Source organism: Heteronotia binoei, chromosome 7 (genome assembly GCF_032191835.1).
Source record: "Heteronotia binoei isolate CCM8104 ecotype False Entrance Well chromosome 7, APGP_CSIRO_Hbin_v1, whole genome shotgun sequence".
NCBI classification, from domain to species: domain Eukaryota; kingdom Metazoa; phylum Chordata; class Lepidosauria; order Squamata; family Gekkonidae; genus Heteronotia; species Heteronotia binoei.
In genome coordinates, this window is record NC_083229.1 from 73,917,338 (window position 1) to 73,941,824 (window position 24,487).

A 24,487-nucleotide genomic window follows, 5' to 3' on the forward strand; every position below is an offset into this window, starting at 1 on the left:
CTTCCCAAAAGTGATTGTTTACTGGAATAGCACTCCTATAGGTTTGACTGACTGGTTTTTCCTTTAGGAGTGAGGCAGCCCCCTGTCCCTCATATCTTTCTCTCCCTGTAAGTGCACATAATACATGAAACAGGTCTCCTGATGGGCACCTGTACATTAGTAAGCCCAATTAGCATGGATCCCCCCCACATTCTGAGTATGCTGATTTATTCTCTACATGGAATGTCTACTTCATAACAAAGTTATCTGTGTGACGGAAAAAGAAGTATAGGAAGGAGACCATGAATGAATGCTGGAATTTACAAGAAAAAAACAAGTTGCTTATCTGTAACAGTTGTACTTTGAATGGCCATCTCTGCTTTCATACTGATGCATTCCCCAAACTATAGAATTATGCTACAAGCTGGCTCATAAACACCTGCAGAGGCTCAGAGCTTTCCCACCAGGGCAATGACTGTTTCATCAGCTTTCATTATAGATCTGCTCCTGGAACTATGCAGGGCAGTTACCTGGGCTCAGTTACCTTTGTCAGACATATCCTTGATATATGAACTGGAAGTAATGCATCATTACAGCTTGCAAGGCAGAACTACTCCCCTCCCAGACATAGCTTTAGACTGTGCATGCATGGGGTGGGGAGATTATGCCTCCCACTAGGTTTTCCCAAAGGGAAGTTGGCTCTATAGCTCTGCTGGCTGATTCAGTTTGCCAGGCTCAATTAACCACCCTGCAGAGCTATTGAGTCAAACCTCTCTTCCTTTTTAGGAATGGCTGAGGCTCCTCACCCTCCTCCTGCCCTGGGGAAGGAAAGAAAGAGCCAGAGCTTCCTTTTCCCAGTCCCCACCATCAAGAGAGCGACAAAGACTGCTTTTAAAACTAGCAACGTTTTAGTGAAGGTATGAGCTTTTTGCCTTCCTACAGAGAGTTTTGTTGGGCTTGTAACTGGGTTCCCCTCCTCTTTTTCACTGTACTGATGCCCTCCAGTCTTTCCCAATAGGAAAGCATGTGAATTATTTAGAAGAGAAATATCAGCATTAGGATGAGAGTGTGTTCCACCCCAGGTTTACCCACCAAATTTTCTTTAATTTTTCTTTCACATTTTGCTTTGATTGGGGGTCTTGAATTTAGACTTCCCAGATAGTAGGCTGAGACTGACCACCATCCATGGCTGTCTCTGTTCCTGTAGTTGTTTTTTGCGGGGAAGTTGTATTTTTTTAGTTGTAGTCATTTTTCTGGGGAAAATTATAGTTCTGTAGACAAGCACGTAGCCCTCAGTCTGTGCCATGGTGCCTTCACATGTTCTTGACTAGTACGTGAAGAAATGTCTGTAAGCTCACAATGCCCAGCTGCTTCATGTTCTTCTGGGTCTTAGGCTCAAAGCATTGACCATAAGATGTCTGTAATGAATGTCAGTGAATCAAAGGTAGGTTTGCCGCTTACAGATGTGCACACCTGAACAGCACATTCAAGACTGGTACAGCACAGACATTGCCTGCAGTTTTTGATGCAATAATTCATAACCAGAGGTGACATTTATCCGAGACTGTAAAACAGAATATTGCAAGCAGGCTAATATTTTAAGCATGTTTTATTTTAAGCAAAAAAAATATCTTTAATTGCGTGTCTATGCCCTTTATAAAGTTTATATGTCCACTACCTGGCATTACTTTTTATGACACACATGGCTTAGCCTGATAAGGTCTCATATGTCAAATCCGGCCCTCATAACAAATGAGTTCAACACCCCTGCTCTAAACAATATAGAGTACACTGTAAATTAAATATCCTGTTGCAGAAGTGGTAGCTGGGTTATGTGAATGCATAGATGACCACAGCAAAAATTTTTAAAATCAGTCAAAAGTAAGCAGCCCGTGCTTATTTCTTGCTCCTTATACATCACACTGATGGATTAGATTATCAAGCTGATGTACCTGAAGGTGGGCCCTTTTTGTTGTTAAAGAGAAAGTGAAGAATAGCAAGTCTAAAAGTTAATACCTGGGCTGAAGTAGCCACCCTGCATATGTCTGGAAGCAGAAATCCTCTACTACAGGTCAATAAAGTGAAATGAGCCCAGAGCATCCATAGAGGTCCACACCAATCCAACCATGTATGACTACAAAAGTGGCTTCTATATCACAAGGATAACATTTAAAGGCCACCAACAGCATATACCAAATTTAATGTGTCCCCATTATGTGCAAGCACCTTAGCAGTTTTTGTATCAGCTAGTCATGCTCAGGCATCTTATAAAATATATTTTCTATGCTTTCACTGTTTCAGACATCTGTATAAAAATGTGCACTTTAATTCTTACAAAATATATTTTATATTTTACAGTCAATGGTATTTTGAAAAACAGTGAAAAAGCATTAGTCTACTGCACGATGATGTAGCATTGGGGTTAGTTTTAGACCTGTATCTGAGAAACCCAGATTCAAATCTCAACTCATCCATGAAGCTCCTTAGGTGACCTTAGGCCAGTTATTCACTCAGCCTCATCTATGAAACAGGGGTATAAAGACAACATGAGGAAAGGAGAGAAAAGACAGGATAAATGTTCTAAGTGACATTTAGTTACAGCATAGAACAAGGTGAAAAGACACTGTCAACATGTTAGCTTTTGCTGATTTGGGTATTATTTTGACTGCTTCAATGATGGTTTTTCCTTACTAACAGTATAGACCAGATCTTCCAAATGCTACCAACATAAAATATAAAACTAAGTATTTTACTGAAGACACCAGGCCTATACAATTATTAAGTTATAATAATAATATAATAATAAACTTTTATTTGTATCCCGCCCTCCCCGCCGAAGCAGGCTCAGGGCGGCTAACAAGACATGGTTTACCATGATTTACATAAAACAATTTTAAAATACAATTAGTACATACATTTAAAAAACGGTTACATAAAAGTTAAAAACTACAATGAATTAAGGTGCTATGTTCAGTAGATGTATTTCGATGGCGAGATATCGCTTTCAGGGCTCCTTATATGCTTGCAGAAAGAGGGTGGTTTTGCAAGCCCTGCGGAACTGATTAAAGTCCCGCAGGGCTCGCACTTCCTCCGGTAATTGATTCCACCAGTGGGGGGCCATTACGGAGAAGGCCTGCTCTCTTGTTACTCTCAGTTTGGCCTCCTTTGGTCCAGGGATCCTTAAAAGGCTTTGGGAGCTAGATCTTAGTGCTCTCCCCCCCTCCCCCCAAAAAATCTGGTCAGTGATATCACATTTTAAAAAGTAAACAGTTGCTTGCTCTCTGCCTTCAGTATTGCAACATTTTCAAGATCATGAAGACTCTGGCCTGTTCTCAGAAAATGCAGTCACAAGATGCTCTGAGCTTTGATCATGGTTGTAAATTTAAATGCAGGGCTTGTTAGTAGCTGTTGCTTCAAATTAAAACTGTTAGATTTATTTTTCAGAATGGTTTCAGGGAATTCCTTTCAAAATAACATTTATCAGGCAAGGCAATATTCACTTTTAATTTTGATGGTTAGCTTGGACTTTAAGATACAACTACGGGAAAATTAATCTAAACCTTTATTGTTGTGGAAAGTTTTGGAACGGGTTAGTTTTATGACAATGGAGGATATTTATAAAATGTCTTGCATCATAAACCACTAAAACAACATCAAATGTCAAAATATGCAGCATATATTTTAAATGTGTAGCCAAATTATAGCAGCATTATTAACTTTACCTACCTTTTTACAGAATTGATGTAATGCCATTAGGTACTATGGGAACCAATCCTCAGTTTGTTCATTTTAGCCTTTGCTTAAACATCAGATAGAAATACTGACTCTCCAACTAAGATTCTCTGAAGAGTTTTAATAACAGATATTATCCACAAATGAAATTAATGAATTCATGGCTGGATGCACCCAGATAGTCTTGATGCAGTGCTATCTCAATAGTAGCTGTGGAGAGGCTATGCCATTTGCATTGAACATATGAAGCTGCCTTATACTGAATCAGACCCTTGGTCCATCAAAGTCAGTATTGTCTTCTCAGACTGGCAGCGACTCTCCAGGGTCTCAAGCTGAAGTTTTCCATGCCTCTTTGCCTGGACCCTTTTTGGAGATGCCAGGGACTGAACCTGGGACCTTCTGCTTACCAAGCAGATGCTGTACCACTGAGCCACCGTCCCTCCCCTCTCTGGAAGTATGCCCATGCTCCTCCTTAGCAGTACATAACTGTGAAAACTGTGGAGGTGTGCAGGCTCAGCATGTCAAGATCCTATCAAGGTTACCTTTATGGTTATGAATAAGAACAAATGAATTATGCCATACCTATATGTAATTTATTATTACAGAAACTGAAGTACACTTCTAAAGGACAGTAGTATTGAACAACCAAGATTTTAATTCACAATGTAATCCATCTGGTATATCTTCCAATCTTTTCATTGGGTTTATGCAGTATTTGGATTATCCACATGTACATACTCCAAAAAGGATTCATCTAGAACTCTTTCAATGAGGGCTTCTTCTAGCGTTTCTATATGCTGAAATAAGAAGGGAAAAAAATAACACACTAGTAAGAATAATCAAAATCCTGCTAAAGCTGTAACAGTAGTCCTTATTACTCAGCAACACACAACCACCACAAACACCAGTCTCTGATCTTTAAGGTTAAATCTGCTTGATCCTTAACAACAATGAATTGGATTTTCCCTGCATGGTTTTTATAGGGAAAGCAAATTATATTGGAATGCAAAGCCCAATAATCAGGGCCTGCATGTTAATAAAAAGAAGTAGGATGCCATAGAGATACTTATTCCTATAATCTGAAACTCTAATACCCCTTAAATGAGTACAAGGAAGACCTCATTAAATGTGATGATGAAGGAGGAAAAAGCACTGTTCCCTGGGACTTTGTAAGGGCTCATTTTTGAAATGTGCAGCTACACATACACAGTAATTGCAAGAGCTACAGAAAGTTGACAGTCACAGACAGTTAAAACAAGATAAATAACCCATGCAAAGTCATACATGAGAAGCTTTTTGCTTTTCCTGGTTAAATTGGGCTTGAGATAGTTAGTCATAATCTCCCTGGGCTTTCCCAGGTTCTTCATTTGTCCTGAGAGACTTGCACTATCAGGGCAAATTCCACTAGCACAACTGCAAGATATTCAGAGAAGTGTTCTAGTGTTTTTGTGTTGCCAGCAGTGCAGTGCCAGATTAAACCCTGTGGAAGCCCCTGGGCAGTTGAAATCTCGCTTCCCCCTGCAAATTATCTCAGAGTTGGAGCGCCTGCCACCGCCTGTGACCCCCTGCTGCAGCCTGCAGGAACCTTCTCAAAAGCCCCTTTGACAAAACAGCAGGGGAGAGGCAAACTTGGCGACAACACCAGCAACAGCCAAACCAGGCAAAAAGCAGCTTAGTTGTTGGCTGCGTGGGAAGGCTGCAAGCAGGGGGGAAACTGGGGGGGGGGAGCCACCCTGGAGCCCCTAAAGGCATGAGGGCCCATAGGCCAGTGCCTACTTGGCCTAATTGTTAATCCAGCCTTCAGTAGTGATCCTGCCATGTGAGCATGTCAGATTACCTTCTGTCTTTAAAAGTTTTATGTGCTGAACTGTAAGAACTTTGGGGTAACATATTAAACTACAAATAAAGCCCGTTGTGAAAATAAATACAATGGGCTCTAGAAAGAGGCTCTGAGCAAGTGTCCTGGCCTTTGGCCTCAGTGTCAATTTGCTATGGCATCGTAGCATGATGACGATCACACAGACATTGAATCTCAGCATTCCTTTGGTCTGCAGTTTGTTTTTGCCACCTTTTCCTGGTGTATTTGGCCTTGCAGCTTTTAGCATCAGCATGTGTTTGTGGTGTGATCTGTCTTTTTTGGCCTGGTATGGTTGCGTTATACCATAGAGTATGCACCTCAATGTGGACGTTTTCTGTAGTGGAATTGATCTGTAGCGGAATTTCCATCTCCTCCCCCCTCCCTGCAGTCTCTACCATACACTCTCTGCAGTGAGGACCAAAGCAGTTTATATCATTCTCCTCTCCCTCTTTTGATCTGCACAACAACCCTGTGAGGTAGGTTAGGCTGAAAGCCTGTGACCGGTCCAAAATCTGCTACACAACACTGGCTGTCATAGGGGGGCTGTTGCTGAACAGTAGCAAGCAGCCAGGCCTAGTTAAGTCATATGAGTCAGATGGCATCAAGTCACCCAGAAGGTGCTGCCAGGCCTAGGGTAGGCAACCTTCAGGTTAAGCCTGAAGATTTCCTGGTATCACAACTGAACACCAGATCACTATCCCCCTGGAGAAAGTAACTGTTTTGGAGAGTGGAGTCTATTGCAGCATATTCAATTGAGGCCTCTCCCCTACCAAAACTCTGGCTTCCTTAGACTCAACCACAAAATCTCCAGGAATTTCCCACCAACCTGGAGCTGGCAACCCTAGTCAGGACTGACCCCAATGAGTTCTCCCTCAAAGGCCAAAATAGACTTGGAAAGGACCTCCCCCTCCACCTACCTTTTACTGACAGAACCAAGTTTGGAATACTATGGTTGCCTAGCAACAGCAACTGAGGGAAAATGGAGGACCTGGTTGGACAGGCCAATAGGATGTGAAGGCAGCTTCCCCAGTGGCTCAATCCTCATCTGTTTTAGGGCTCAAAGGACTGAGTGACATGCGGCTCAGCCCAAGGGAGGATAGATGAGTTGTCACCAGTACGGTTTGGCTTTGATTTATTAAGATCTAAGCTTTGTAAAGGAGGAGAAATAATACATCTTTTCTCATGTCATAGCCATCTGAGATCCAACTAAGGTGAGTCACGGAAATACTTCCTGTTTTCCACCTTGTACCTTGCCAGCAGTGGCAGCATGGGAGGAGGCCTCTCAGGGTAGCCCAATAGCTTCAGTCAGATATCAAGCCCATTAAGACAGAAACAGAGAAAGTTCATATAGAGCATTATAACCTCATCATTATAATCATGTAAGTTAAAAAGCAAACAACACATAGATCAAAATATTCACATAGATTTTTATCTGGAACTTTAGGCAAATCCATTACATCCCAATCATCACTACTTGTAAAGCAATCTAAATTGCCACTTGGGGGACTAAACAGGGTGGGTGAGTTAGCATTCTGGAAGGAAGTGGCAGGTGCAGTTTATATCTATTGTCACCGCCTGTGATGGAGTCACTACAACCTCAGGTCCAAGCTGGGCTGCAAAAATGCTTCCTCTACTGGACCCTGGCAGGGAATTTAGTTGAAGGAGAAGTCTTGAATCCACCTCTGCAGAGAATATTTTCACTCCAAAACTCCTTCCAGGGTATGGTGTGGTGTTCATTTTGACTCCTCCTTTGTGTATTCTGTGAAAGGGCAGCTGCAGCCTGGTAACATGGCCATGTTCCTTTTGACTGTCTCTGTCAGTTCCTGTCATACAGGTATCAGCAGTATGCTGCTCCATGACTGGTGGTTTACAGAGAATTTATTATGGACTTCAGTGCAACTGCTATGGTCTCTGTACCTTGTTGGAGGCATTTCTATCACATACGTCCCTTGTGCAGAGTAGACAGGAAGTTGTCGAGCAGTGCTATTGAGGCACTGTGTTGGGCTGTTAGACTGGGCTGTCAGTCATGGGCAGCCCCACAAAGCTTTCACCAGCAGAACTACTAACCTAGCTTTAGCAGGGGAGATGTTGTGCCAGATCACTAACTGAACACTAGCTTCCAGCATATACCACTGGGACATACTGGAGAGAGGGCTGCTATCGCTCTGGGCCCTCTGACTCTTTATGCGAGTGAGAAGTAGGTGTTTCCCTGATCATTCAGAGCAATGTTCTCTTTTTCCTTGCCCTACTTTGTAATAGTAGCTTTTTGGATCCCTGATCCATTGATTTCAAAAGCAGAGTAGATCAGCATGAGACCCCAGAACATCCTTTCATTCATTTTTTTGGATTGGTATGCTGGTAACATTAGAGCTCCTATGTAGTTTCAATGAGGCGTTAGACTGCTTCTCCACTGAACTCTTAATTGTTTTAAATCTTTCTGATCCTTCCAGTATGGTATCCTTGCAAACCATGAATGCCCTTATATCAGTTGCAGGAGATACAGAAATGAAAAAGTCTTAGCAGCAGCTTAGGAAAAGCAATGATACAATTTACTCACAATGTAGTCTTCATAACAGAATGTGTGCCTGAGCTGAAGGTGCGTTATAAAACTACGGCTGTAATAAATTGGACCACCATTTGGAAGTAACCGACAAACTGGACAGTACTGTAAGCAGGAAGAAAATACATTAAATAAATGCTTACTATTAAGATAAAAAAATAGTTGTTATAGTTAGAGAAAGAGACATGTGAGATATCTGGGGCAATTCTAGCTAAAGGGCATTATTTGAGTGACTTGATATGTTTGCTACCAGTACAGTCTGTCTTCTGTCAGGCACTACATTAGGCTAATCCAAAGTGTATGAATTTTTGTTTGTACATAACAGAGGATGACTCGTTTATCTTTGCTTCATACTTACCGTAAGTTTGTTGGGGTTTTGCCTCCATGAGATATATATTACTAGCAATAGCAGAAGTGCAGAAGTTACTCTACAATCGTACAAATATTCAGCCTGCAGAATCATATAATTTTCTTCTAATGCTGCTAAGCTAACACTTCATAGAGAAGGCTTAGAGTCCTTCTCTATTGACATACTAAAACTGAACTAGCTTTCCATATAACAGAAGGAATATATATTTTTATAAGATACTTTTAAGGTTGTTCTAGATGACTAAAATGTTCTGGTCAATGACTATAATAATAAACTGAACTGAACTAGCTTTCCATATAACAGAAGAAATATTTTTACATGGTATAACATTACATGTGTAATTTCCTACCTACAGTCCACAGAATGTATCACATAATATTTCTGAATGCAGTCTGACTAACAAATCAAGGATGAACATATGACCCAGCAGGACCATGCTGTTCAGCTCACAACACCTGCCCATGAGTCTGGGGAGGGAGCTGTTGGCATGACAGCATTCCACCCTCACTTCCCAAGAGTCTTCTCTCCACAATCCAGACCAGAGAAGTTGGAGGGAAGGACAAAGTGCTAACTCGTAACTCATATCTGGGCTGAATAGTGGCATTCTGACTCCCTGCACCTGGAAAATCAAAATCTGTTAGGGACCACCCATTTAATTATTTAAGTTATGCACTCCTTACATCCTGCACTGTGAGGGCTTGCTTTGGAATGGTATAAATATGACATTTCAACTTAAAGAATATGGAAATATGCTCAATTAAGCAAACAATATTTTTAATTCTCAATATGGGTCATTTCTGTGGATATTTAAAGCTAAAGATTGGGGTCATGAACAGACAAGACAGATTTTTCCTCAAACCTGAGAAAAGCCCCCAGTTTGCAAAACAATCTGAAATATTTAAAAATCAATAGGAGGGAAAAAGAAAATTGAAATAACAGAAGCAGCAACTGTAGCTTTAAGAAATAAATGCCCTTGGTGATCATTGCTAGGCAACCACATCAGAACTGCCAACATCAAGCCTTAAATTCTGTCACTAAAAGGCAAGGGATGGTGGCAACCTGTTTTGGCTTTTGAGGGTGAACAATCCCTCATTCAAAACCTCTTTTAAGAGCAGGCAATTATTTTGTATCTTTGCATAGGGAGAAATCTGAATGTTCCATTGCCAACTGAGGATTATTGGCCAGAACAGCAAACCACAGAAAGACACACTGAGTAGCCTACTCCGTGAGGGGATCCTTTATGTACACAGGAGCCTTTAATTATGTATGTTACTCTGTAGTAGCCCTTTTGTGGCATGCTGGTGTCCTCTGACATAGAATTTGGAAATTACTTTTTTTAAGTCATGAAAGGAAAAAAAACACACACAACCAGACAGATGGAAACTGAATGCAAAATGCCTTTTTGATACAACTAAATAGAAATAGTTTCAGAGGGTAGCCATGTTAGTCTGAAGTACAACAGCTAGATTCAAGTCCAATAGCACCTTAGAGACCAGCATGTTTTTCAGGATATAAGCTTTTAAAAGTCAAAGTTCCCTTTGTCAGATAGAACATTATATCCATATTTATAGAATTTTGCTTAATCTGTTAAACAAATTGCTCATTATGCGTGAGGTAAACAACAAAATGCATGTATGCATAGACCTAAGTATAAGATAATTACCACTGCTCTCCTTTCAGATCTGTGATGAGTGTCATAATGGTCCAGAAGGTCATTTTCATCTAATTCATACTGGCAGGAAGGGCAAGGATATCTGAAAACAAGATATATTATTTATGAAGTCTAATTATGTTTTTTTCATTGTTGGATTTTTACTAATCACTTCAGTTGACCGTTTAAAGTGTATGGTGAGTCAGTCTACTACTGATAATGGCTTTCTGTACCCAGTCTCACTACAGAGTGTGGTGATGGAAGTATGAGCATAGAACTATAGAAAGGGATAGAGGTAGTGGAGAAGGGCTCTGTTGTGCCCACTGTCTTCCCCTTACTCATACTGGTCTAGCAGATACTGTTCAAATGTTAACTCCAAAGCTTTTGGTTTCATGATCAAGACTGCCAATGTTTTCTTCAAAACTGGTTGCTATTCCTAATATACCAAGATGCATACAACATAGCAATGAATTTTTTACCTGTGTTTCTTCTTTCTCCACAGCAAATCACCACCTTTAGGCTATGTTACAGTAATATGCTATACATGCAGATACCTTTGATGATTATACTGCCCCAACTTCTAACTGGGACAGGACAGCAGCACATTACAGCAGTGGTCCAGCCTTGGGAAAGGAGCCAGCTACCTGAAAACCCAGTTTCCACTGGGGATCAAACTCAGGTCGTGAGCAGAGCTTAAGACTGCAGTACTGCAGCTTTAACACACTGTGCCACATGGCTCTTGAGGGCCTTTCCAGCCCTGGACTGATCCTCTTATTCTGGATATAATTCAAGGTTTTGCTCTTAAATTTTGAGCCCAATAGAGGATCTTTTAAAAATTATATTCCTCTATATGTAGTACTTCCTTGCCCTTGAGCCTTGCCTACAGATCAAAGTCTGAACATCTTACCAGACTGTTGCATAACATTTCTATTTGGGCTGGTATTCTGTGTCGGGGATTAAAATGTATATTTGTTTGACTTTAAATGGTGAGTTTATACCTTGGTTTTAAACTATCTTTATGCATCCCAGCCCATTGGGATAGAGCAAAATAAAGTACATACAGACATCAGGCCGAGAGTAGATTTCACTGAGGCATACTTTACCTTGTTACGGGGTGTTCAACCGCTTGTAAAGGACCATATTTCTCTATATACGAGGCACAGGTCCTGAAGTGGGCTCTCATTTTACTGAGACGCACCTAAGATAATGTTAAGAATCCCGTTAGCCTTTTATTCAGAGTATACATGTTCTATAAGAAAATCTGTTAATTAAAGCTGTGAACTGCTTCAGGTCAGGGTATGAAGGACTGCCTTCATCTGTACTGTCCAATCCACCAGTTAAGAACATTTTTGAAGCCCTGTTCTCTCTGACTCAGTTTCCAAAGGTAAGGCTAACATATTTCTTGTTACTCAGGCTTTTAACTATGGAGTTTATCTTTGAACCATTTCATGGCCCGCTTCTGGTTTCCTTTGCTTTTCTTTCTGCTTCTGGCCCCAGAAACATTTTTCCCTGCATCATTTTAGGCTGCTCAGTGTGCATTTTTTGCTGTTGTTATATCCTGACTTGTTTTAGCAGCATCTCCTTTTAAAAAACAAACAACCGGCTTGCTTTAATGGGGTTGTTTTTAATGGCTTTGTTTTATTACCTTAGTTGTAAGCCATTTCAAGCAAGTCTCTGAGGAAGTGGCATATAAACAAACAAACAACGCAACACACTGATCCTAAAATATCATTCAGAACTATCTACTAGATGGCAAGGTGCCCTACCCCATTCAAGTTGATGTTCCTGCTTTCTGTGGCAATGCCTTCATAGTGGGCTGTCCCATGGGGTTTAACAGGCCATCCCAGAGCAGCAGAGAAAAGGCCCAACAACAGCCAGAGGCTGACACCTTTCCCATGGCTCAGGAGGCCAATGGGAGTTTGAGTGGAAGTTGCAGTGCTGTCAATCATGCCTCCACAGCCAGCTGGCCAGCATGAGTGCATAGACAAGGTACCACAAGGGCCCAGCCAAGGGTCTGAGATCCTGCCAGGAAGCTGATTGGCTGGGAGGGAACAAGGAGGCAGGGTCTCAGATGGAGGGAGGTAGAGGAAATCTCAAAGGGCTGATTGTTCCAAGTAGTGGGTAGTAAAACATATAAAGGTGATGACAGTCTATTTAAACTCACTCAGCCTCAAAACACGGAGGAGGTAGTTGGAGCTGCTCCTGTCTCAAAGCTGGCACAGAAAGGGGGGAGGAGGTGGCAGAAGGACAATGGTGATGATGACCCCACCAGATGAGAACAAACCCCTTTCCCCCACATCTGAAGTTTCAGCCACCCAGAGGCCCAGACCCCACTTCAGCTATCAGGCTTAGCTCCTCCCTTCTCTGCTCTAGTACACCTTTCAGCCATGCCTAGCCACATTCTATAGCTGCCCTTTCTGGGGTAGTCCAGCACAGCCCAAACATCTCACAATAATTAAGTCACATTTACTGATATCCCAGTCCTGAATGTGAAGAATGGAACTTTCTTACAAGTGTGCCTATTATTTTACCTTAAATTATATTCTGTGGGAAATCTGAAAGATAAAACTTTCTTACTGATTAATAAAGGAAAATTACAGTTGCTAGTTTTCATAAAAATAAATGATACAAATACAACATATGTTCAGTTCCATACCTGAAGTGTAGTGTGTACTGACTCTGCTTAATGTTAACTCTGTTTAATGGGACTTGCTCCCAAGAAAGCATGCATAGGACTGGAACCTTAGAAATTCCCTATATTTCAGAATGCTTAAATCTACAAAAAACAGTAAAGAATATCTCTGGTTACTTGCCTGTGTATCACATTCTGTACAGTTTTGGTATATATTTTCCATCATCTTAGCAATATCTGTTGCTGGAATTCCTTCAGAATGAAGATAAGCCCGGCAATAAGGACAGGTCCATGTATTATTCCTTAAACTTGTAGCAATACAGGAGTAACAAAATCTGATAACGAAAATAAACAGCATTGTTTCCCCATAATAATTCCACTTAAAAGAAAGTAATTTGAAATTTGACAAAAGTATGGTCACTAGTGCATATGACCTTATAGAATTATAGGTCCCTTGTACAGTTCTTGCCTGTTTTTGTTTGCCTAGGCATCCAATCTATAGGATTGCTGATAAGTGAGGCTACACAAGATAGCCCTATAAGAAAACACAATATCGCTGCATTATCAAAAGTTACTCGTTAGCATCCAGGTACGTACCTACGTTTGGGCAGAAAATAATATGCTATACACACCTACTTTCACCACTAAGCATGAAGAAGATAAAAGTAATCACCACTGAGGAATTATACAACTTTAAGGCTGATGAATAAATTGTTAATATATATATATTTCTTGGCTCACTAATGCAACCAAGAAATCAGAAGGAGACTGAGACTGGGAAGTGCAGCCATGAAAGAGCTAGAAAAGATTAAGTGTAAGGATGTGCTGCTGATGGCCAAGATCTAGATAATTCATACTATTATTATGTATGGGTGTGATAGCTGGATAGTGAAGAAAACCGAGAGCAAGGAAGACGATTAATTTGAAATGTGGTGTGGGAGGAGAGTTTTATGGATATTGTGGACTGCCAAAAAAGACAAGTGGATGCTAGATAAAACCCTAGAGACTAAAATGATTACACTGAGGCTATCTTACTTTGGTGACATTATGAGAAGGCAAGACTCACTGGAAAAGACAGTTAAGGAAATCTGAAGGCAGCAGGAAATGTGGAAGACTCGATATAAGATGGATTGATGCAATCAAAGCCACAGCCCCTAGTTTTCAAGACCTGAGCAAGGCTGTTAAAGATAGGACATTAAGATCATTCATTCATAGGGTTTCCATAAGTCAAAGCATCATAGAATTGGAAAGGACTGAAGAAGAAAGTGAAGCTGATCTTATTTATGAAATTATCCACTATCTGACCAGATGAAATCAGGTCTTGTGGGTATCATCACACTGTGATGCATCTAGCAGCAAATACATAAGAGCTAGCATGCCAGATATCCCTATGATTGACAAATGGCAGACTGCCAGAGACAGTGTCCACATGGCCCTTGAGATAATAGTAGGAGCATGATGAAAACTTTTATTGATGTTGTGTCTAAGCCTGCTGCAATGAAAGCTGGGGCAATAAACCCACCCTCGTTTGAAACATAGATGTTTTTATGGTCATTTCCACTCACTTGCAAGTTAAATATGTAACAATGGTGTGTGGAAACTGTTCCTCAAATATACTATGTTGATCTGAAAGTGCTTTAGCATCAGTGAACCAAGGAGTCCTCAATATACTGTTCTTAAAGTAACATTTTAATAGAAGTAATATTTTAATAGAGGATGGGAGAACTATATATACACTATCTACACTATGAAAGGACAAAATTAAAATATGACAGTGATGGTATCCTGGCATATTCATGTATAAGCAGATAACACTGAATTTTCAAAATTAGTAGCAGCATTTTGGGCACACAGTTTGTACCATCTTAAAAACTGCACATTTTATACCATCTAAAAAACTGCATACAAGGAGGAACAGAGTCACATCCAGTCTTTATTCCTCTTAAGAAATAAGGATAAAAACAGGAATAAAGAGAAATACAGGAAAAAATGGCTCTGGACACAATGGAAACAAACGTTATAGTTGCTTTATTCTCTTCAATGTCTTTCAACGAAAAAGAATCATAGTTTTCAGGACTAACGCAACATGTGTGAGAGCCTGTGTCTTTAAATGTCATCAAAAGAGTCCTTTGTCAACAAGGAAAGTATACAGTGTAAAGAAGAATCTGATAACAATGGAAATAAACATAGGTGAGACACAATGCAGAGAAATTTAAACAAGCGTGTAATTGGATTTCTGTGCACACACACAGACCCCCAATTTTAGCCTCATTGACTTCAATAGCTCTTAAGTGTACTAAACCATGTCAGGTTTCTAGTCATTGAAATGTATAATATACCTATAACAATAGCTTATTACTGGTCAATAATCTACACAATCAGTTTGAACATATTTTAGAACAGAACATGAGCAGGCTTAAAATGATTCAAAACCTGTCTTTAAACCAATTCATCTGTGACTTTCACACAGCTCTGTGAAAGTCAAGAAAAGATTTTAAAAATTCAATTTATGTGCATCAGGCTGAGTTCTGGCAATTGGCTGGTCCTGACTGGGCCACAAAGATAGTTTATTTACAACATTTGTATCCTGAGATGTATTAATTTAACATTTTTCAAATATTTATTTTGTATAGTATACTAAAGCTAAGGCCTTGTGTTACTTAAATTCTGTTAAGCTTAACAGGTAAACTGCTAAGTAGACATAATCACTGTCAGGCTGTGATTCTCAAACACATGGGAAATTAAATATGACCATGAGTGACAATCCATGACAGCAATCCTATGCACATGGAACAGCACAGATGCACTCCTGTTTCTCCTAGTAGTCCATCTAGTCCTGTTTCATCCAGTGGCAAACCAGTTTAACTGAAGGCTGAACAAACAAGGTATAGAAGCCAAGGCCTCCCCCTGATGTTATTCAAACATTTATTGCCTCTGTGTATTGGGGCTCTATTTAGTAACACTGTCTAGTAGCCATTGACAGACCTTTCCTCCATATATCTAATACCCTTTTAAAGCCATCTATGTTGGTGCTAAACCTATATATATTGGCAATGAATTCTAAAATGCAATCACTTAAGTGAACAAGTACATCAGGGTTGCCACTAAAAATTTATTTTTCATTTCCTTGACCAACATTTGTCAATTTCCCTGGCCACCATTCAAATATAACCACACGTTTAAAAAAGAATAGGTTGTGTTTCATTAATGCAAGGCTTAATGAAATGTTCCACTCTACAACTACACAAGTCTCAACTGCAAAAATATTTGTCGAAAGTAGGAGATTTAGTATCAGCTTCTTTCAACATTAACTGCAGCAACATCTGTTTTGCAATTGCACAAAAATTACACCAAGATACAAACTTCAATTCAAGCAAACTCTTAATGATAACAAGTAGGAACTTTCCAAAGCTGGGAAAGTTTCACTTTCTGGTTCCAAAAAGTGTAATTAGCAGATCAGCAGCAAGAAAGGAGGTGGAGTTTCTGCAATCTAGAGAAGCTGACAACCCTAATTTCCAACCTTTAAGCATGGGAGAAGTCAGGAAAGAGGGTGAGAAAGCTGGTACTCTGTAAACTCCAGCAGGAACAAGCAATCACATTCGCAGAATTTACTTTGCATGGTTCAGAGTAGAAAGTGCTAGTTGTCTGTGAAATCCAGCAAGTGGCAAGACTCATTTGCAACTCTGTGCTGGGTGTAGCAGGAGACAAAACGTCCATTCCATATACAAGCATGATCCAAAGACATGCTTATCTTTAAATGTAAGTTAAATGCAGTACTAACAGGTAGGGATGAAAACAGTTGTTTAAAGTTTGTATATTGCTAAATGGTTAAACTAGCCTTGCTTTGCAAATGCTACATGCAGACCTTGAAAATCATGCAGGGACAAAGCTCAACAAACACATTAGGCGGGTTGCTGGGGGTGGAGCTGGGAAAGGGCACCATTACGTTTTTACTTGTATTCTGCTACTTCTCTATTCCAGTTGCCACAGGAGCAGATCATGCTCTTGTAGCAGCAGGTCAAAAATCCACTGTTTGAGTATATTTTAATCACAATTTCCCTGACTTCAGACCAATTTCCCTGACCAGTTTCCATTTCCTTGACTTTCCAGAAAGCAGCAACCCTGTACATATTTTTTCTGTCCTAATTCTATTACCATCAACTTCTTTGGGTGCCCCCGAGTTCTAGTATTATGAGAGAGGGGGGATAATGTTCTCTGTTCACTTTCTCCACACCATTCACAGTTTTATAAATCTATATGATATGATGTCTCTGCTTTTCCCTGACCATCCCTCATAAGAAAGGTACTCCCAACTCCTTAAACATCTTAGTGGCTCTCTTCTGCATGTTTTCCATCCCCACAATATCTTTATGAAATATTTAATTTAAATTTAATTTAAGATTAATATCCCACTCTATCCTCAAGTGGGCTCAGGGTGGCTTACAACAATAAAATCAACATCTCATAATTAAAATGACACAATAAAAACAGGTACTACAATATCAGAGGCACACGTAGTAAACAACAATTCAAACATAAGTGGCAAGACCACGCAACAGCATGTAGGCTAAGAACTGTCAACACAATGCAAGCACCATGGTTGTAAGGTGCTGAGAGAAGCAATGGCTGATCAGAAGTATACAATATTGCGCCATAAAAGAGGCAAAAATTCCCAACAAATAAAGTAAACCAAAGAGGTTGAGAACACATAAGAGAAAAAGTAGTATGTTTCAATATACAAATGAACCAATTCAATTGTGTGCACAAAATGTAACACCAGTATTTTAATATATGGACAAATCAAGAAGAGGAAACAAATGTGCACATACCGCAAGATAACACACAATGCCAAGTAAAATAAAACAGTGCCCAACGTGTTTCAGCACGCCTTCATCAGTGCCATAATTAGCAGCCATATTACTCACACCCTGAAAAAACGTATCACATTACAAGAACCAGTAAAATAACCCAAATAAAAACCTGCAAAAAGATTACACACAGAATAGTAAAACCATTACATTTTTTAAAACCCCCTATTAGAAAATAGCATATACATACTTGAAATAAATCATAACTTATACACAATCAGGCTTCAATATGTTTGGCTTTGTGCTTTATTTTATTTGACACTGTATGTTATCTTATTGTATTGTGCACATTTGTTCATATATTAAAATACTGGTGTTACATGGTTGTTTATGGTGTGTGTGCTTTGTGTGTATATTCTCAACTTCTTCAGTTTATCCCACATTACAACATTTGCCATTTTATTTCCAATCTCTTTCCTGATAATCCCCAGCATACAGTTTGCCTTTTTAATGGGGCTGTATACTGAGTTGATATTTTCATAATGCTATCCACTACAACCTCCCAAGATGTCTTTCCATTCCAGTCTTTGCCATTTCAGACTCCACCAGCATGTATTTAACATTAGGAGTATTTGGGGTCTAATGTGCATCACTTTGCATTCACCTAAGTTGTTGCTCACTCGCCCAATTTAGAGAAGTCTTATAGCTTTTCACAATTGACCTTGGTTTTCACCATCCTGATAATTAGTTATTAGCAAATTTTACTGCTGTACTGCCCATCTCTAATTTCAAATCGTTTATCAACAAATTAAATAACATTCCAAATACTAATCTTTGTGGGATCCCACTGTTCCGTTTTCTCCACTGAGAACTCTCCATTTATTCCTATTCTCTACTTCCTGCTTTGACAGTAAGCTCCACTGAAATCAGTAGGACTTCTGTGAAAAGATACACTGTATTAAACTATAAACCTGCCATCAATTACTTGAAGGAATTGTATCCCTGTTCACGAGGGAATGTTTTTCCAAGGACCTTTTGGAGGACAATAAAATTTGAAATATTTATCTGCTTTCAGGCAGGCTTATGTTACTCTTACCAGTTGTCTCCAAAGACTCCATTAATAAACCAGATTCAGAAGTGAAGTACTTGACACAGGCATATGATAATTACTTGTTAGAGGGCTGCAGCCAGTATTTTGGCTGGTACATTGCAAGACATACAACGCTTCCCTTCCTCACCTGCCACCCAGCTACCCAAACCCAATCTGCAAACTATGGGAGAATTTCCCTCTCTCCCATCTCTTTCTCTTCCTCTTTCGGCCATCTTTTGTTCTTCCACCAACTGGTCTTCCTCAGCCATATTCTTGCTCCTCTCCCACTGTCCATGCCCATCCTCTCTCTCATTACCACCTTTTTCATACCCTTGCAATCTGGCCTTTTCTGGGACCTGCTACCTGATGCATACATCATGGTAAGATCCAGAACCCTCCTCTAGCTAGAACCTATAAAGTGAACCCCATTTTAATTTTGTTAACCATGACTGGCCATCTTCCTACTTTTGCTACTCTGATGACGAGCAGCAGTGCAATCTTAGACAGATTTACTCCGCCTTACACTGGAGTACCTCTGTATATGATTGCACTGCAGGTGAAAGGAAATAAACAGGAAGGCTAGTACCTCTAACGGTTGCATAGAATAATCTCTGTTCATGCTCCTTGTCTTATAAAAGTGAGAAAAGCTGTGTCTTTTCTCTCTTCTGCACCACAACTAAAGGCAGATGAGGTCTTCACAATTCTGTTTTAACCCCCCTCCAAAAAATACCTAAACTGAACAGAATAGAAATGGCACAGCTGCATTCCACCTGAGGTAGGGATCACAGATATGTCTGAATGCCCCTGTCTGTCCCTTGCCTTACCAACCAGCCATCCTCCCATCATCTCACTGTAATCAGAGGGTGGTGGGCTCAGCTACCTTCAGAATGCAGCACCCGGTCCCTAACAATCAGTAATATGGTTCTTTCCTAAGATAGTTGTGTCCTTCCAATTATGGATGGGGAAAAGAAGGGGACAAGAAGAGGGGATTTTAAAATGAAAAACCTTCATTTCTAGACTGTCCTGGACCCTAGGTGGCACTGGGATTTGGGGTGGGGGCTCCTCCCATTCTTGCTGCAACCATTGTGTTCAGGTCCCCTTGCAGAACCTATTCTTACCCCTTGCTGCTGCTTAGGAGACAGGAGGAGGCCTCCAATCATTGAGTGGTTGCTGTCAGGCTTCGCCCCAATAAGTCCTGCAAAATCAAAATGGATCTGCATCTTCCCACTTGCCTTTTACTAACAGAAACCACTTGAAGGCTGGCAATACTGTTGTGGTAGCCTAGCAATGGCCACTAAAGACACTCATTTCTTACAACTACAGGCTAGATTCAATTCCTGCCCCCTTCCCCCGTAAATCTTAGGCATTTTCCAGGTTTGTAGGAAGATCTGTGTTGTATGCTCATCACTCCAATCTCTGGATTTAAGTTTTCTCACACTGACCACATAACAAATTCAATGCATCGACAAACAGTGAGAGCAATCCCATTTTCCTTCCCTCACTATTTCCTCTTTCTCTTTCCTGAAAGTCCACACATAGCCTCTTCCTTTTTCCAGATGCCTTCTCTCCTTCCCACCAATCAACTTACTTACCCAACTCTTCATTTGGTCCCCAATCTTCAGCAAGAGTTGTTCTTTACTTACTTCATTTATACCTCAACTTTCTCCACAATGGGGACTGAAAGCACATCACATCATTCAAATCACCTCCATTTTATTGTCACAACTCTGCGAGGTAGATTAGACTGGGAGTATGTGACTGCCCCAAAGTCACCAAGTGAACTTCTATGACTGAGTGGGGACTTGAACCTGGGTATCCCACATACTAGTCTGAAACTCTAACCTCTACACAACACTGGTGTGTTTGTGGTAGCTGCAGTTGAACCGGCAAATAGCCAGTCCTGAATAAGTCATGCAAGTCAAATGTTAGGTGGTTGTCCATCAGTTGCTGTTGGACCAGGCCCTAATGACTCATCCCTTAAAAAGGCCAAAACAGCCTTGGAAAAGGCCCTGCAATGTTGTTGGTATTTGCCTAGCAATGGTCACTGGGGGCACTTGTTTCTTAAAAGTTTATAGGCACTACTCACATTGAGTTTTTAATAACCCTACTATAGATAGATATTTATATTTTTGAGTTCTTCTAAAAACCTGGGGCTTTTCTCAGGCTTGTAGAAAGACCTATCTCCTCTGTCCATGGCCCCAGTCTCCAGATTTAATTTTCTACAAATGGGGCCACACTGAGATTTAGAAGAATTGCAGATTTATACCCCACCCTTCTCTCTGAATCAGAGACTCAGAGCAGCTTACAATCTCCTTTATCTTCTCCCCCCCCCAACAGACACCCTGCGAGGTGGGTGGGGCTGAGAGGGCTCTCACAGCAGCTGCCCTTTCAAGGACAACCTCTGCGATAGCTATGGCTAACCCAAGGTCATTGCAGCAGGTGCAAGTGGAGGAGTGGGGAATCAAACCTGGTTCTCCCAGATAAGAGTCCGCACACTTAACCACTACATTAAACTGGCTCTCTCAATTTAGATATATTGGGAAAAAATTCTTCTGGATGGCCAGCAACTAGGCATAGAAGCTGAGGCTTTTTTCTGATGTTGCCTTCTGGCTCTGGGATTTAGAGGCTTAGCGCTTCTGAATGTAGAGGTTCCCCTTAGTCACTATGGCTAACAGCCATTGATAGATTTATCCTCCATGAATCTATCTAATCCCCATTTAAAACTGTTTATTCCTGATGCCATCACTATATCCTCTGGCAGAGAATTCCATATTTGAACTACTCTGTGTAAAGCAGTATTTTATTTGTCCTGAACCTACTGCTCATCAGCTACACTGGATGCCCTTGAGTTCTCGAATTTTGGGAGAGGGTGAAAAACATCTTATAGTCCAGGGGTGGCCAATGGTAACTCTCCAGATGTTTTTTGCCTATAACTCCCAGAGAGCTACCATTGGCCACCCTTGCCATAGAGTCCACCCTCCAAAAATTTTTTTTTCTCAGAGAGAAAAAAAAGTAATTTTCTGTTTTCTGGGGTTCAGATATGATTCTGGAGGTTGGCAACCACAGATCCGGCAGCAACTTCTGAGTAACTTGATACTACTTGGACATGCATACCTCACCTAGGCCTGGCTGCTTGCTGCCATTCAACAGCAGTCACCTTATGAAAGTCATTGTGGTATTGTAGTTACAGCTTCAGAACAGGGTCTGAGAGACCCAGGCTTGAATCCCCATTTTGCTATGGAAGCTCACTTAATGGCTTTGGACTGGTCAAATACTTTCCATTTAATCTACCTCACAGGGTTGTTGTGTGAATAAAAAAAGAGGAGAATAATGTAAACTGCTATGGTCCCTACTACAGAGAAAGGAAAGGTATGAATGAAGTAAGCAATACATCTAGCTGAAGATGGGAAGCACATAATGAATGGCTGAGGAAAGAATGGTGCAGGGAACTGTGGCATGCAGTTACAGTTTTCCTCTGTCACTGCCACTTCCCTCCCCAAGCCTCATCCTTTCAAGGCTCTATTCCCAAATCTCCAGGAATTTCCCAACCTGCAGCTGGCAACCCTAGGCGGAACGAATCTCTGTAGTTGTGAGATCTGTTGTGATTCCAGGAGATTGGCAACAACAGAAGGAGAGTAGGCAAAGGGAGAGAAGTAGGCAAAGGGAAGGACGCTATGGAGGCTTTCAGGAAAGGGTGTATGGGGGAATGAGATGAGTCCCACAAGCCTTTGTGGGTTCCCACTTGTATTAACCTAAATAGTTTATCTGAACCTTGAATTCTTGTCTCATATTAAACTGATCTGCAAAATTTTCAACTAGATAAAAACTAAAACAAACTAATAATGATTCTAATCCTAATGATTGAAACCTTTGTGCCTTTCATACAGTAGGTACGGAGCTATCTATATACATAAGTAACAGCTCTGGACATATATGAATGTATTTAATTGCTAATGATTCAATATTTCAAGAAAGATAGTCCATCCATATTGTGTACGCATGTGATAAATGGGGCAAAAACATCTGCATTTTTCATTCTGAATGAGATAAATCCTTCCCTACACACAAGCCACAGATTTGTATTTAACCTCTGCATTGTGTGGTAATGAAATCAAGATCATTGAATACAAAGGGGGGGGCGTTGTCCTAAATTGGGGAAATGCCAGCCCCAAAGGTTGGAATACTGTTGCAAAGGATTTTGTAAGAAACCTGCACTAAAGGTTTTCAAACGTACAGGAAGAATCTTCCATAGCTGTGAAAACTTCCTTCACAAAAGCGTAAGCATTTATTTTCAAGTAACAAGAGCAAAATTATTAGCATACAAACACATATATCAATGTATCGGAAACAAGTTGTGGCCATTATTATAACACAAAGTCAACCAAATATCGGAATCATATCCACTACCCTTAAAGTTTGATTCTATCAAAACACCGTGGATAATAAAAAGCACGACAAACGAAGTGATCGCCGTATTCCCAGACTCTTAAACCTCGTTAAAACAGCTCGTACTTGTTCATGCTTTTACATACGTCTAAGGGTTTTGGTTTTTTTTAAAAAGTATCTTGTTCCATGCCGATATCTTTAGCACTAATAACAAAAAGTCATTTGGTTTCCTGAATCCAATCGCCTTACTTAAAAAAAATAATACACAGAGCTTTTCTGTTAAAAAAATGCAGCATCAACACCCGCAGAAGAAATTCGATAAAAAATGTTTTAAATAATCTCAACAGGGAGACAAAACCGTTCGAATTTAACAGCACCGTTTTAGAAATGGCCCAGACATTGATTGTATACATATATCTTTTTTACGCCCACCCATCCGAAGCCGCCTTCTTAAAAGACCCACGCAAATTGTGGGGCTCAGGATTCACGTTTTTCAACAACCGGAGTAAAGACCGGAGGGGGTACTTACACGTGGCCGCATCGTGTCCTAACGGGCTGGTGAAGCACTTCCAAACAAATGGAGCAGTCAAATGAAGGGATCCTCTGCTGTGTCTCCTCCTCAGCTGTCCCCAAAAGTCGAAGGGACTGGATCCCCTCTTGCTGGCCGCGGGCATCTGGACTGGTCACCACCTCCTGGCCTTCGCTGCTCCAAACAGACCCCATCGTCGCGAGGTGAGACCGAGTCTAGCGGAGCCGGCTACGGTTGCGTCCCTTCGACCCGCGGTTGCCGACTAGCGACTTTTGGTAGCTGCGAGTTCTTTCAATGACCAGGGCGCTCCTGCTCTGCCATCGCTCCTCCCCGTGTGGGCGGAACTCAGAGAGAGCATGCCGGGGCTACTAAACGGCTGCTGTCCCGTCCAGGGAAGGATGGTTGGGCGGCACTGCAATGAAACCTGAGACCACCTTCATAGAGTTTTGGATGGTAGCACTGGTGGTGGTTTGCAGTAGAAGAGCCAAATTCGAGTCCAGTTGCACCTTAGAGCCCGAGATTTTCGGGGAATAATTTAAGCTTATTGGTTTCTCAGGTGCTACTGAACTAGAATCTAGCTGATACTTTCATCAGCACACAGGAGGGGTCCGAGTTGATCTGCTTTGCAGGGTGATGCAGTTGTTTTCTTTCCCACAAGTTTCTGAAAACAGGGTATATGACTCCCATTGGCGCCTGAAAAGATGGACAGGAAAGGAAAGTCTTATCTGTGGGGCACTAGCAAGAACACAGGTTTCTTTCATAAACACTGCCTCACTTGGAAACAGTAGAAAACAAGGACAAAAATCACAGCCCTTCAGTAAACATCACAAGTCCTCATCTATAAAAGAAGAATATAACCTACATCATGGAATGATAATGAGGATAAATGAAA

General features: G+C 40.8%; 1 protein-coding gene across 1 annotated transcript; it reads right to left on the bottom strand.

Moving 5' to 3' along the window:
* Nucleotides 1-4,282: 4,282 nt before the first annotated feature.
* RNF125 (ring finger protein 125) lies at nt 4,283-23,935 on the bottom strand. Its single transcript, XM_060243847.1, has 6 exons — nt 23,596-23,935; nt 12,964-13,117; nt 11,254-11,348; nt 10,163-10,253; nt 8,127-8,234; nt 4,283-4,508 (listed from the first exon to the last, which is right to left on the bottom strand). The coding sequence occupies exons 1-6, from the start codon at nt 23,787-23,789 to the stop codon at nt 4,416-4,418; spliced, it is 735 nt and encodes a 244-aa protein (XP_060099830.1). The 5' UTR covers nt 23,790-23,935; the 3' UTR covers nt 4,283-4,415.
* Nucleotides 23,936-24,487: the final 552 nt, after the last annotated feature.

Coding starts and splice junctions, on each gene's coding strand:
- RNF125 (XM_060243847.1), bottom strand. CDS start 23,789: ATGGGGTCTGTTTGGAGCAGCGAAGGCCAGGAGGTGGTGACCAGTCCA. Junction 13,118..23,595: donor AGGACACGATGCGGCCACGT/GTAAGTACCCCC, acceptor TTTCGTTATCAG/ATTTTGTTACTCCTGTATTG. Junction 8,235..10,162: donor GATCTGAAAGGAGAGCAGTG/GTAATTATCTTA, acceptor TCCTGCTTACAG/TACTGTCCAGTTTGTCGGTT.